The sequence below is a fragment of the Hakea prostrata genome, chromosome 2 (assembly GCF_041222555.1).
Source record: "Hakea prostrata isolate BN-2017 chromosome 2, UWA_Hpros_2, whole genome shotgun sequence".
NCBI lineage: Eukaryota > Viridiplantae > Streptophyta > Magnoliopsida > Proteales > Proteaceae > Hakea > Hakea prostrata.
The window spans coordinates 2375784-2388501 of NC_142601.1; the positions used below are offsets into that span (position 1 = coordinate 2375784).

At 38.6% G+C, this 12718-nt stretch overlaps 1 protein-coding gene across 5 annotated transcripts; it reads left to right on the plus strand.

The window, feature by feature from the left end:
- Window positions 1-205: 205 nt before the first annotated feature.
- Window positions 206-12254, plus strand: LOC149023244 (mediator of RNA polymerase II transcription subunit 11). Of its 5 annotated transcripts, XR_016171510.1 has the most exons (8): window positions 206-272; window positions 1748-1863; window positions 1992-2108; window positions 8994-9176; window positions 9726-9814; window positions 9928-10061; window positions 11175-11296; window positions 12018-12254. XR_016171510.1 is itself a non-coding variant. In XM_089143796.1 (7 exons), the coding sequence occupies exons 2-6, from the start codon at window positions 1768-1770 to the stop codon at window positions 10022-10024; spliced, it is 582 nt and encodes a 193-aa protein (XP_088999922.1). In that variant the 5' UTR covers window positions 206-272; window positions 1748-1767; the 3' UTR covers window positions 10025-10061; window positions 12018-12254. The 5 variants fall into 5 exon arrangements, 4 of the variants coding, with proteins under 4 accessions (XP_088999922.1, XP_088999924.1, XP_088999923.1 ...); XM_089143796.1 differs by lacking the exon at window positions 11175-11296; XM_089143798.1 differs by lacking the exons at window positions 11175-11296; window positions 12018-12254 and having other exon boundaries at window positions 9722-9814; window positions 9928-10013.
- The last annotated feature ends 464 nt before the right edge of the window (window positions 12255-12718 follow it).

Sequence of the window (12718 nt, forward strand, 5' to 3'; positions counted from 1 at the left end):
CGATTTTTTTAACAAAGAAAATACTTCTAGACCAAAATATTAAACGGCAGTACCTATATTAGTAATATTCCCCAACCAAAGCTCTCTCCCAAAAAAAAAAAAACCAAAAGTAAAAAACCCCAACACCACTTAGACCACGTGCATTTGTACGTAGTCTTTTTCTATTTACAAAATATTAAACCTTCTAATGTAAAATGAAAAGTAAGTACGTACATATGTTTTCACAAGTCTTGAGAGAGATCTAGCAGCGCCCACGAACCAGATTACTTCAGGTATGTCTGTCTCTCTCCTTCCCTTTCTCTCTCTCTTTGTTACTAGGACGAAATCTCTACTTCTCTCTTCCTACGTTTCTCATCTGAGATCTTATTCTAGGGTTTAAAACTACTCGTCTCCATCTTCTCCATCACTGCGAAACACCTTACTCTTCAAACAATTGAAGCCGTTCAAGGCTTCTCTGTTTTCTCCTTCTCGACTCTCGTTGCCTGAATTGTTGAATTCAGTTATAACATTTGCCTTTTCCGAGTGTTTTCCTTTTCTTTCCCCCGGTCTGAGAACTTGGGTTTGACTGTCTTATGTTTAAGGGATTTAATGTATCTTCTGTTTATGAAATTTGTCAGTTGATAGTGGGATTTTCAAAGCCCAATTCATAATACTGTGAGCATGCAAATTCCTTCCAGAAAGCAAAAAAAAGAAAATTGGTTTTGAATTTAGTTTTTCTTTTACCTACCAAAAGTCATGTGATTCATTAACGTGGATTCATCTAAAGTGATGACATGGGAATTGTGATAGTTGTATAAATACAAAATGGTTTAGGTTAGCTAGTAGTCAAATTCTAGGGCATAAATTTTTTCAGCTTCAAAGTTGGGTTGATGCCAAAACCTTCTAAGTCTTATCTAATTTTGTGCACAAGGCCATCTGAAAAAGTAGTATATACAAACACAACAAAGTTCTGTCAGGGAATACTTTCCCTGATAGTAGTAACTAATGCTGGGAAATAGTCTGCACTGCTGGGCAGCAAATTTGAGAGTCCTATTTTGTGCAGCCACCTTATGGATGAGTATCCTTGCATTAATATCTAATTCAATTTTTGTTCAGCCACCATTTTGTGTTTTTTAATATACTTTCACACTCTTAGAAGGTAGAACTGAATGCTGGCATGTATAACCATGGATGCTCATATGTAACATCTTTATGATGCTCATATGTAACATCTTTATATTATCCAGCGGAGAAAAGTTACAGTCGTGCTGCCAACTGTTGTTTTATTTTTGGAAAATGCAAGAGACACCAGACATTTTTCATGCTTTTCATGGAAATGATAAAACCTAAAGAGTTCAAGAAATAGTTTTACTGCTCTTAAGTAAATCAACTGAAATTGTATTAGGAACCCCTATTTTTTTAAGGAATGTTTTTTTGTATGGTTGATTATCTGGCTGATTATTTCTTTTGTGTTTGTGGATTTACTCCATTCCTCATAACCCTCAATATGGTTCTGTTCTCATTTGTTGTTAGTTTATTGGGCATGGTTTAGTTGTAACTTTCAAGTGCTGCTTTAACCTGAGAAAAATGAGTCAGTTTATGCCATGGTTGATGGCAAGTCTGTTTTACAAAACTATGAGAGTAAACAAAGTTACTATAGAGTATTTCAATAATTGAGAATGGAATGCAGCACATGAGTTACACTAGTTTATTTGGTGCTCTGTTTAAAGCTGCTCTAACACTACGAATAACTTGATCTTGTACACAGTTATTTGTTGAGTAACTGAAATGAACTCTCTGCTCAGCAATTGGAAGAACTCAACCAATGCCATGGAGTCTCAAAGCCAAAATACCTCTCTCCAGAAGCTTCATATTGTGGAGAAGGTCAATGATAAAGCTTAAAAATATTGAAAGATCTTTGCCTACATGATTTGTTTTGCACTGCTGTTCGTATTTTGCAAAAAAAATTTTGGAGGAGAGAAGTGATATCTCCCATCTATAATGTCATACAGAGAGTTGTTCGGGTGTTGGAGATTGCTGGAGCTGTAATGGATGAACTGTCTAACTCAACTGGTCCAAGGATGGAAATGCTTAACACTCATTGTCGTGAGTTCATGCAGTTGATCAAGGTATCTGTCTTTCAGTCTCTCTTTTATCAATCTAAGCCTCTCTTTTATCTGGGAATTTGAATTTGAGCCCCTTGGGCTGGGAGTTAGTTTGAGAAATTGTCTCATTTAAAAGATTCTTCTTCCTAATGTTAATCACTTTCTTGACTTTATTTGCTCTGCATTTCATTTGTTTATCTGAAATTTCTTTCAAATGTTTGCTTTGGGTCAAATTGGGATAGAATCTGTAAAAGTTATTTGAAGGCATAGTGCATAGATCAAGAACTTGCGAGATCTCGTGAGATTTTTCACTTTTCAGGATTGCAAGATGATCTCCGTGTTGGATTGCAAAATTACCTTGACTCGGATGAGATCCTTGTTGAATTGCAAAATTACTTGGACTTGGTCGACATCTGAGTTGATATCTCAAGCCAAGATCTCAGTTCAAGAAATATTTCAGCCAAACCCAGCTTATAGAGGAGACCCAACTCTATCAAGTCAAGATAGCTTGACTCAATCTCACCGAAACTTTTGCAGTTTTGCCTCTGTTGCTTTGTGGAGCTAGATTTGCAGGATTTGTTTGATTTTTCCATCATATTCTTTGTAGAACACACCAGTGCAGTTGTACCTTTGGATTAAAATTTGAATGTTGAAATTTGAAATGTTAATTGTGGTAAACAAAATTGTTGGAACATTAGTGTATGAGTTAATTAATTTTTATGAGTATATTATGTGTGCAGTAGAGCATTTCAGTCTTTTACTTCAGCAAAGTGGTTCCAACTTGGGTCCCTAAAGTGGAACTCTCATTGAGACTTGTTCTGTCATAAATCTAAGGGCACCACTGTGCTCAGAAGGCATAAAATAACTTGCTGTCAGTTTCAGCCCCAACTGCTACTATATGTCCCTTGAGATGGACCATCAAACAGGGTTTCACATTAGCTCCGATTTTTAATAGCTGAGTAGCCTGAGTTCACCCAGCATAGCTCGGGGAGCCCTAGACTGGGGGGAATCCTGATCATCTCTCGTGGTGTTCTCCTTCCAGATCTATCAGCCGAGATCATGGTCCAACTTGCTTTTTTAAGGGAGTGAGTTGGCCGTCGAGTTAAAGACCTTGATTTATGTAGTAATATAAGGCTAAAATAGCAAGCTGACAAACATCACAACACCCACAATGACTGATTCAGTCAACCAACAGTAGACCCTAACAGCAGAATAGAAAGTTGCCCCGAAGGTCAGAATAGGGTTCAAGCTTGCACTAAAATACCAGTAAGTACAGGGGCTGCAACTAAGGTCAAGTGGAAGCCTTGGGATGAGGACTGATTAGAATGGCCAGACACAAATGGCAGTTGGTCACAAAATTAGAAAGTAGAGATCATTTAGGAAGCAAATCATCCAGTAATATGCTCAAACTTGGACCAAGTGGAGTTGGGAATGGGTGGGGCCTCTGCTAAAAAACTTATTCAATTCTGATGGCCAACAATGGAAATCTGAAGGTAGTTCCCAAGAAGTTGAGATCTTACAGACCAGAGAGTATAGATTCAAAGTTAGGGTCGAGTAGAGTTCTTGGTAAACTGATTCAGGCTTCAAATCTCAATTGATTCCACTGGTTGGTTGGGAAATTATTCAAGTCTGAAATCTGCAACATGACCTAGGAAGAACTGGAACCTCAGGCACAGACGGGCTTTGTGTTGATACAGAAACAGCAGCTCTTATCTCAAATGGTGGGTCATTCAGGATGATCTCCAGCACTTTTTGCAGGCACAAGCATCAGCAGCACAAGGAGGTATTAGGTAGAGGAGGAGAAGTAGATAGGAGAAGAAGATAAAGGGGCTAAGGAATGCATCTCTCTTAGCCCTTCATCCTCACAGTAGGACAGTAAAATGTTGCACAAAGAGCAATCAATTCAACTACATCTTTCATGCGAGTGATTTTAGCTCCTTGGATTGGGGATGCTAAATTAGTAGGAGTCAGGAGAAAGCCTACCCAGGTTCTAGATGTAGCTTCCCCATAAGATTGGAAATTAGGGAAGTTGGCTGCCTGCACTAGGGGTGCAAGTTTGGCCCTGGCGGGCCTGACCCGCCCTAAGCCTGCCCTGAGCCCAAATAGGCTTGGGTTAAAGATTTTGGCCCTAAGGGCGGGTTAGGGCCAAAATATTCTGGCCTTAGGGCCAAGGGCGGGCTTGGGATCACTCTCTAGCTCGCCTAGCCCATTCCGGCCGGTCCCTAATTTTGGCCCTGATTTTGTCCCTGATCCTGGCCCTGATTTTGGCCTTGATATTGGCCTTAATCTAGGCCCATGAATTTGGCCCTGATTTGAGTTCTGGACCCGCCACCTATATGGGGAGGAATTAATTATAATCCACATAGGTGAATACTTGACACGTGTCAAATTTTAAAAACATGATCATGTTTGGTAGAAAATTAATAAAAATAAATTATATCCTCATTACCAATGTAGTAAGCATCCATCTGATTTTAGCCCGATCCTGACCCTAATTTTGGCTCTAGTCTTGATGTTAATTTGACCCTAATCATGTACTAGATTTTTACGCTAATCTTATATTAACACTGATATAACTATAAGTCTCGACTTTGATCTTCAGTCATTTTGATCATATTAGACTATGAGTTCACTTTTTATATTATTTTTAAGATAATTTTTATTTTTCGAACTAAGTCATTTTTAGTTCCAAAAAACATTGATTTTTTTTTTGGACTAAGGCGAGATAATATATTATAAATAATAAAAGCTAGTATATAGAGAATTAATATCTAACAAATCTACACCCCAACTTCTCATCAGGAATATTGACATCTTTCTTTTGCCTCCAATGTGATATTTCAGAAAAAACTTATTAAGGACAAATAGTTATGTTTGTAACTAAAATATCATTTTCTTTAACTACGAAAAAGATATCAATACTAAATTATCGTTGATTTACTTGTTAATAAGGTTTTGAATATGGATTTTTTTTTTTTGTTGAATAAGGATATCAATGGGAGAGGTTTTCAATTTCCATCACCAAAGCAATGAGAGGCTTTTAGAGCTCAATATAGAATTATGGAGTATGAATTTATTTATGTTTAAAGCAACACTATCAACTTATTGACTTTTTTTTTTTTTTTTTTTTTGGGTACGGGTGCTTTTTTAATACTGTAAATGAAATGCCGTCCGCAAGGGTCGAACCCAAGACCTCTCCACTGAGAAGTATAGATCTTTACCACTCAACCAACCCTGCATTGGCAACTTATTGACTATTTTATCTTTTGTAGGAGCTTGAATCATCTTATATTTTTATGAATTTTATTTTAAGTTTACTTGTTGTGATACTCCTTTTTTTTTTTGAATTTACATTTGATATTTTAGGTCCAACGATAGGACCAATTAAGGCTAGGGACAAGGCCAATCAGGGCTAGGGCCAAGATAGGGTCAATCAGGGTTAGGGACAAGGCTAATCAGGGACAGGGCCAATCAAGGTCAGGGCCAACCCATCCCGACCAAGTCCAATTAGGGCCAATTAGGTCGGGAATGGGCTTGGCTTGGGATTGCGAAAGTCCGGCCCAGTTGCAGCCCTAGCTTGCACAACCATCCAATGTCTTTGAACTAAAAGAATTTCTGAATTTTTAGAAACAAAACTAGAAGCTAGGATCAGGTTGTTGCTACCATTACTGAAAATGTGATCAACAAGTGAATTCCTTTGCCATTTCAGCATAACGAAATGCCAAGAATCTCTTAGTGGCAACAAATTGTGATATTTATACAGTCTGAAGCAACAAGCATGGTTGTCAAGGCGACCAAAGCTGTTGGGGCTCTGCCTAGGTGATTAGGTGGTAATAAGGCGACCAATGCGGTTGGGTCAATTTTTTTTAATACAACTACTTTTAGACTGATAAATATCTATTGTAAGCTATACAAACATCAAGAATCAGATTCATAAAAAAAAAAAGCATTCAAGAATTATATATATGAAAGATTATCCAAAAAAGAACACAAACATAAGTTCATCTCATCGAGCATCATAACATATGGCTATGACCTATATCAAATTATAAGTATGAAAAATGAAAGTAGTAATTTTACATTTTTACTTACGGCTATGATTCTGTGATGCCAAATAAGTGCTTTGTCCATCTAATGATTCACTGATTCCCGATTCTCAAATGACTAACTATTAAGTTCGTATATGGCGTTGTAGAATATAATTTGATTGAAAAAATATATTATATACAAAATGTCAAAAAAGCAACCACTTTGGTGTCTAGGCGGCAATGATGCGCATAAGGCAGCAACGCAGTAGCAGTTAGGTGAAAAAGCGGCTGAAAAATTGCATGTTAACAAAGTGATGACAAATAAGGCTGTTGAAAAACCACTTTACCACCTAGGCGGACGCTTTAAAAACCATGCCACCAAGGTACTAAAGGCTTGCTGTCTTGCTGCTGGATTAAAGCAAACCCTGACTTGTTTGCCCTCCCAGCGGCAACTAGAGGAGGGCTGATCAGATATACAAATGGTCATCCAATCATAGCATATGAAGGCAGAGGTGAGGAGTTATATCAGTTCCAGAGATGGAAATGCAGGCTATATTTGGAAGACTGCAACATCGTATTAGAAACATCATGGAATTTTCTATTTGATTAGATTTTAAACTGGCTTTAGACATTAATGGAAAAATCCAGCGGCCTTGAAAGTCCCAAATAATGAAATGGAAACTTCTACTTGAGGCAGCTAGCTCACTAGGAAGGAGTTTATACGTATGTGGAGAAAGCAAAACCAGCATTGGATTACATGACAATCATGCAGGTGGAGAATGCAGATGATGTGGAATCCTATGGATTTTTCTTTGGATCTTATTCAGAAAGGTTTTGTTTTACGTATTCTTCTCCCTTCAGGTATTGCTGAGGAGGGAATGCCCTTTTTTTGTGGTTGGGGGATCTAGGAGATTGCCTTAATCCATATTTTTTACCATCATTACTACAAACAAATTTACCTACTTCCCCCCCCCCCCCCCAAAAAAAAAAAAAAAAAAAAAACAGAGGAAGTAGAACTCAATTACTAGAAATTTGAGACTTGACAATTTATAGAAATATAACTAGAAAATAGAAACTAGGACTGCATAAAAATTCAGAAGTAAATATATTTTTCTGGAAGTGCAGCAGCCAGCTTTCCTCTCTTGTGGATACTATTGGAATATTCCTTGTCAAAGTTGCATTCAAGTGGTCTCAATACAGGGACCCATCAGCCTGCAACTATTCTTGAAGAATCACAATTTTTAGGAGACAATTTTGGATGCGCTGGATGAATATATCGACAGGAATTCTGAATGAGGGAGAATACCCTATTCTGTGTGTGTGTGTGTGTGGCACTTTCTTTGAGCTTTTATGGAAATGTAGAAGAGTTGATGATGATAAGGAACTGAAGGATTTGGGTTTCCAGATAACAACATTAAAAGAAGATGGAATCCAAGAATCTGCAATAACATGCTAGATTATTTTAACTTTTGAAAGAAACCATGTTAGAGCTAGATAAGACTCCCTTTTCAATTGAATGATAGATAAGTCGAAGTAAAAAATTTCAATGCTTCTGCTGAGTACTGATGCGCCTTATGGGTTGTTGAGCAAGGAGTGTAAGGAAATTGGAGGCTGTTGAAGGACATAAAATGTGCATTTGTATTAGAAGGTGGAATACCAATTCAGAAAGGAAAAAGAAATGAAAAAAAGCAGCACTTGTTGAGATAAACTTAAGGATATAAAATGAGATTGGAGCAAATACTTGGTACTAGTAAGAATACTGTATGGCCCTTAGACAGGATCCAAGGGAGTAAGAAAACCATCTAATGAACATTGGGGCGTGAAATAGGTGAAAATCCAAATACCATATAGTTAAACAGTCCTATTTCTAGGCTTGTCAAAAGGCTGGGGTCCAATGGACAATGCTAAGAAAAGCTCAGGATTCAATGCTAAATCTGAGGATTGTATCAGGGTGCCACAAACGGTGAAAAAGATGTGGGTTGCTTGTAATGGTTAAAGGTTTGGGTTGCCAGTGCAAATGCTCATTTTCGAGTCTTAACTAGTGGCCACTTTGCATGAAGAAAGCCAAAGGTTAGGGCCATATTGAGACTCATCCCTCCCAAGACCCCACATGGGACAGGCCAGCACTAGGTAATTGCCCTTAGAAAGTGAGAAAGGTCCCTGCAAAATTCTAGAATAGGAAAGGGATATAGAGTTTACACGGTGAGATGTATTCAAGAGTGATGATCAAGGGGTCTTAGCAAGAGAATTGAAGAAAGACTTTTTTTCTTCTTTTTTGGTTGGGTAAAAGAGAATACAAGGAAGATGATTCCATAATTTATGAAATTTTTAGATGGTGATTATGTAGGAAGGTATCATTAGCTTGACCAAAGGGGAAAAAAATTATATTTTCTTAAAATACTATCCTGAAAGAAAGAGGATACGTTTAGGATATAGATGGTTTTGGTGCTCGGTGTATTTCAACCAAGGCCAGAAGTGTAGTATGGGTGATGGTAATCTTCCCTCGTTAAACAAATACCTGTATTTGCATAGCACCAATAGGATCACAAGAAAAGGAAGTTACTAAAGAAACTCTTGTGCCGGAAAGAAACTCATGTCCCAGAAACAATGAGGACTACTTTGGACCACATGGTGCCAATTGGACAGCTTTAAAACAGTGAAGGGTGTGGATCAAGGTAGCGAGGAAGGACATAAAAGACTTGAAAATAGACATTAGATCATGCTGAGTTTGAGTGGAATGGAGGAAGTTTGTCTGGTGCAGTTAGTTTCAAGTTTGTCAGTTGAATACTTTTTTTTTTTTTTTTTTTTTTTGAAAATTGGATGAATTTTGTAAATTAAACTCTGACTGTGTCTGAGAAGCCTTACTCGGATGTGGAATCAGGATATCCAAATGACTTTACGGGAGGAAATCAGAAGTGCTTGTGAGTACCGCCCATTTGAAAAGTGTGATTACAGCTCAAAAATATCTAACGAGATCTGTTGCAAGAAGCTGGAACACATTATTGAGCAGTTGGACAACATGAAACAATCCATATGTCAATACCAAGATGCTGATCCAAACACTGTATGACACGAATGAATCCCTTTTCTTTCTTGTTTAAAGTGTAGATTAAGATGAGTGAGTTTCCTGAATAGAATGTTCTGATTAGAATATGTGAAGTATTTCTGTTATAAGTGAATGTCTAATGTTTGAATCCAGGCATTATTTGTTTGGGAATTTTGTCTCTGTTCTTGCATCTAATGTTCTGCTATACAAAGCCTTTCTGATGGTTGTGGTTTTCAATGCTTTCAAAGCTTTCTCCGAAAACATCTTGTAGTCAAAATGTGGCTAGCTATGCACAAAAAAGTGATCAGTGAAACAAAACATGTGATGGGCAATAGGGCATGAAAGGACAAGAATTGGTATTACGGAAATGGTGCTTAGAATCGTCTTTAAGAAATGATGAATTGGCTTGTTTTGTGAGTGCATGAAATGCCCAGACTTTCAACTCAGCATGCACTTTATTAAGAAGAGTAAGAAGGAAAAGATGTTTGGGTTGAGAACAAAATATCCTTCAATTGTAGTGCTGAGGTTTTCACTTTTCAGTTGACTCTCTTCAGTTCTTATAGGCAGTCAAGAAAGAAACACGTCCCAAATTTGCAAGAACTGTCTGAGGTCGTCTCAGGCCGGCTAGAGAAGGAATTCTATATTGAAAAATCCAAGTAAGCGTTCTTTATCTTCCTAGGGAGGGTGTGGAATCATTTAATCCTTTTGCTTATCTTCTTCAGGCCTGCACCATTCAAACTTGTTGCAACCTCTGTTGCATGGATTTTAGGACTTCTCCTTCACAAGGGTTTTGTAGCCAACGTCTTCCCCATTTCTGGCATCCATGGAGAAGGAAGAAGCACCAGCGACGCTGCTGCCATCCATAGTACAATGCCTTTGTATGGTTCATTTGATTACACCAAGGTTAGCGTTCTACCATTGCTTTTCTACTCTTAACCAAACAAAGTAACAAAAGATCCTCCCAAAATCATGGCCGTCTGCTCGTTCCATTGAGGTAAAAGTTTGTATGGATCCATTTTTCTCATAAGAAAAATGATTTCTGTTATCAATGTGTGTTGGCACCTTAGGGTGCATCGTGAATGTTGTAGGGGCGGAGTTTTCCCAGGGCCAGGGGGTTGTGGCACCCCTGATGTTTTGAAATTCCTTCCATCCCCTTTTGATTGTTTGAAGTTTTCATGAAGAACCCTGAAATACCAGCATTTGGCCCCCTCCTCCATTGAAAAAACTTCTTAATTTAAATATCCCCTCCTAATCTGCATGTTGATCTATTTTAACATTTTCCATCATTAGATAAGAATTTTTTTCCCATCATAATATATCCATCAAGAAAATATACTGGGTTTCTCAAGTCCCCCTTTTAAGTGTCTGCTACATCTTCATCTGGGGAGTTGGGACTAGATTGAATATAAACCCCCCATCAATGTCATTGGTGAGAGCAGAGAGCAGTTCTCTTGTCCTGTTTGATTTAGATTTAAATGCTCAAGTGTAATGATAATAATTCACTACCTTTAAGTTGCAAAATGACAAGCCAAGAGTATCCCATGAATTCCAAATAGGTTAGGTTTTGTTCTTAAACTATGTCAGAAAACTCTGAACTCAAAACCATTGAATTGGCCGAAAAACCCCATTGAAAAGAGGATGGATAATAAAACAAGCGTTGGGATCTGCTACTCTGGTTGGTAGAGATTTGTGTTCCTCTCACATTTTTTCATCTCATCATACATTAGGAGGGGACTTATCTCTAATTTTTGATGAAAATCAAAGAGGGTTCCTTCGATGGATCCTCCTCCTAGTATGTGGTGAAGAAGTGTGACAAGAATAATGACCTCTACCCGTTAAGATAAAAGATCTAGACTCCGAAAAGAATAGAAGCTTTTGATCATGCCATCCGCTAGTCAAAACGGATTTGTATTATACATCATAAGTGAAAAGTAAATCGGAAGTGAAAAGTATAGAGAATTAATTGAATCTAGAAAGGCATTCTAGAACAATAATCAATTTGATTTCATTATGAAGGAATTCAAGATCTTTTGTTTCAAGGATTTCATGGGGAATGAAGCTAGTCACTTATGTACAGAGCTAGACCGACTATTCCTACTTCAAGAGCATTCATCCACCATACAACCATCATTAGCAGGGTAAAGTTTTGTCCTTCCTTCACACCTCTCCACTATACATTAAGATTGTGTGCCTATGTAGAGTCCATTGAAAATCCCACATCTGATTCATTTTGTTAGTACTTAGAGTTGAGATATCTCTCTCTCTCTCTCTCTCTCTCTCTCTCTCTCTCTCTCTCTCTCTCTCTCTCTCTCTCTCTCTCTCTCTCTCTCTCTCTCTCTCTCCCTCCCGTTGAACGAAGCCACTTTCACCGTCGTTTGAGGTGGAGAGATTTGCCTCTGCAGTCTCTCCGCCTCCCTTGCTCCTTCTCTTGTCTCCTCTCCTGCTCCCACCTCCCGCTTTCTTTCCGCGCTTCCGCCTTCTCTCCCCGCTCCCGCCTTCTCTCCCTGCTTCCACCTCCCGCCTCCTCTTCCTTCCTCCCACCGCTGCGGCTCCCACCGCTTCTTCTTTTCTTCTCTCTGATCCTCATCTGATCTTCTCTTTGACGGTTCGGATCTTCTCTACCTCCCTCCCACCGCTTCTTCTCCTCTTCCTCTGATCCTCCTCTGATCTTCTCTTTCTTCTCCTCTGATCCTCTTTTCTGTCTTCTCCCTCTTTCCCGTCTCCATTTCCCTCTCTCCCATCTTCGCTTTAATAACCAGATCTAGGGTTTCCCCTTAGATCTGCTTGGTTGCAGAACGTTTTTTTCTTTTTTTCTTTTTTTTTTCTTTATCAAATAACAAATCAATTCTCTGGTTGCAGTGTTCTTTGGTGCACACCGCAGACCAACTCCAGCACTGGATACAAGTTCTTCTGCGGCAAGCTTGACAGGTATGCCTCTAAGGTAGAGCTGGATGGCAGGTCCGAACCTTCTCCGCACTTTTGATGCTACCATTGCAACAACTGTATGAGTTTTGTGTCCGCCTTTGAGGCGTGTTGTATGTCTCCCTATGAGGGTGTTGGTGTTTTTTTGGTGTTTTTGTTCTAAGGGTTCTTTGGGCGTGACCCATTTTGGGCTTGACCCAACCCTTACCCTAGATGACCTTGTCTATTGTATGTACGACAGTTTGGTCATTTTTTGCTCATTGGTTTGTTTCGAACCTTGTGTACTCATACAGTTGTGTCTATACTTTCTTTAGTTTTTTTGAATGAAGTACTGTTTACCCAAAAAAAAAAAAAAAGTTGAACTATCCCTAATATGTGGTGAAAAAATATGAGGGAATCATACCTCTACCCTGAGGTAGACGATCAAGACCTTGTCTCTTTATAAAAGGAAAGCTAACTTCATGCATGCAAACTTATACCACCCCTTTTGTCAATACGGTCATAGAAAAGAATAATATTTATTGTGAGAGAGAACTCTCGGAGGCATCAAAGGTGGTGAGGTTACAGTTAGCTGGTCTCTTCAGCTCTTATAGGCAATCAAGAAGGAAACACGCCCCTAATTTACAAGAAGCATCTAA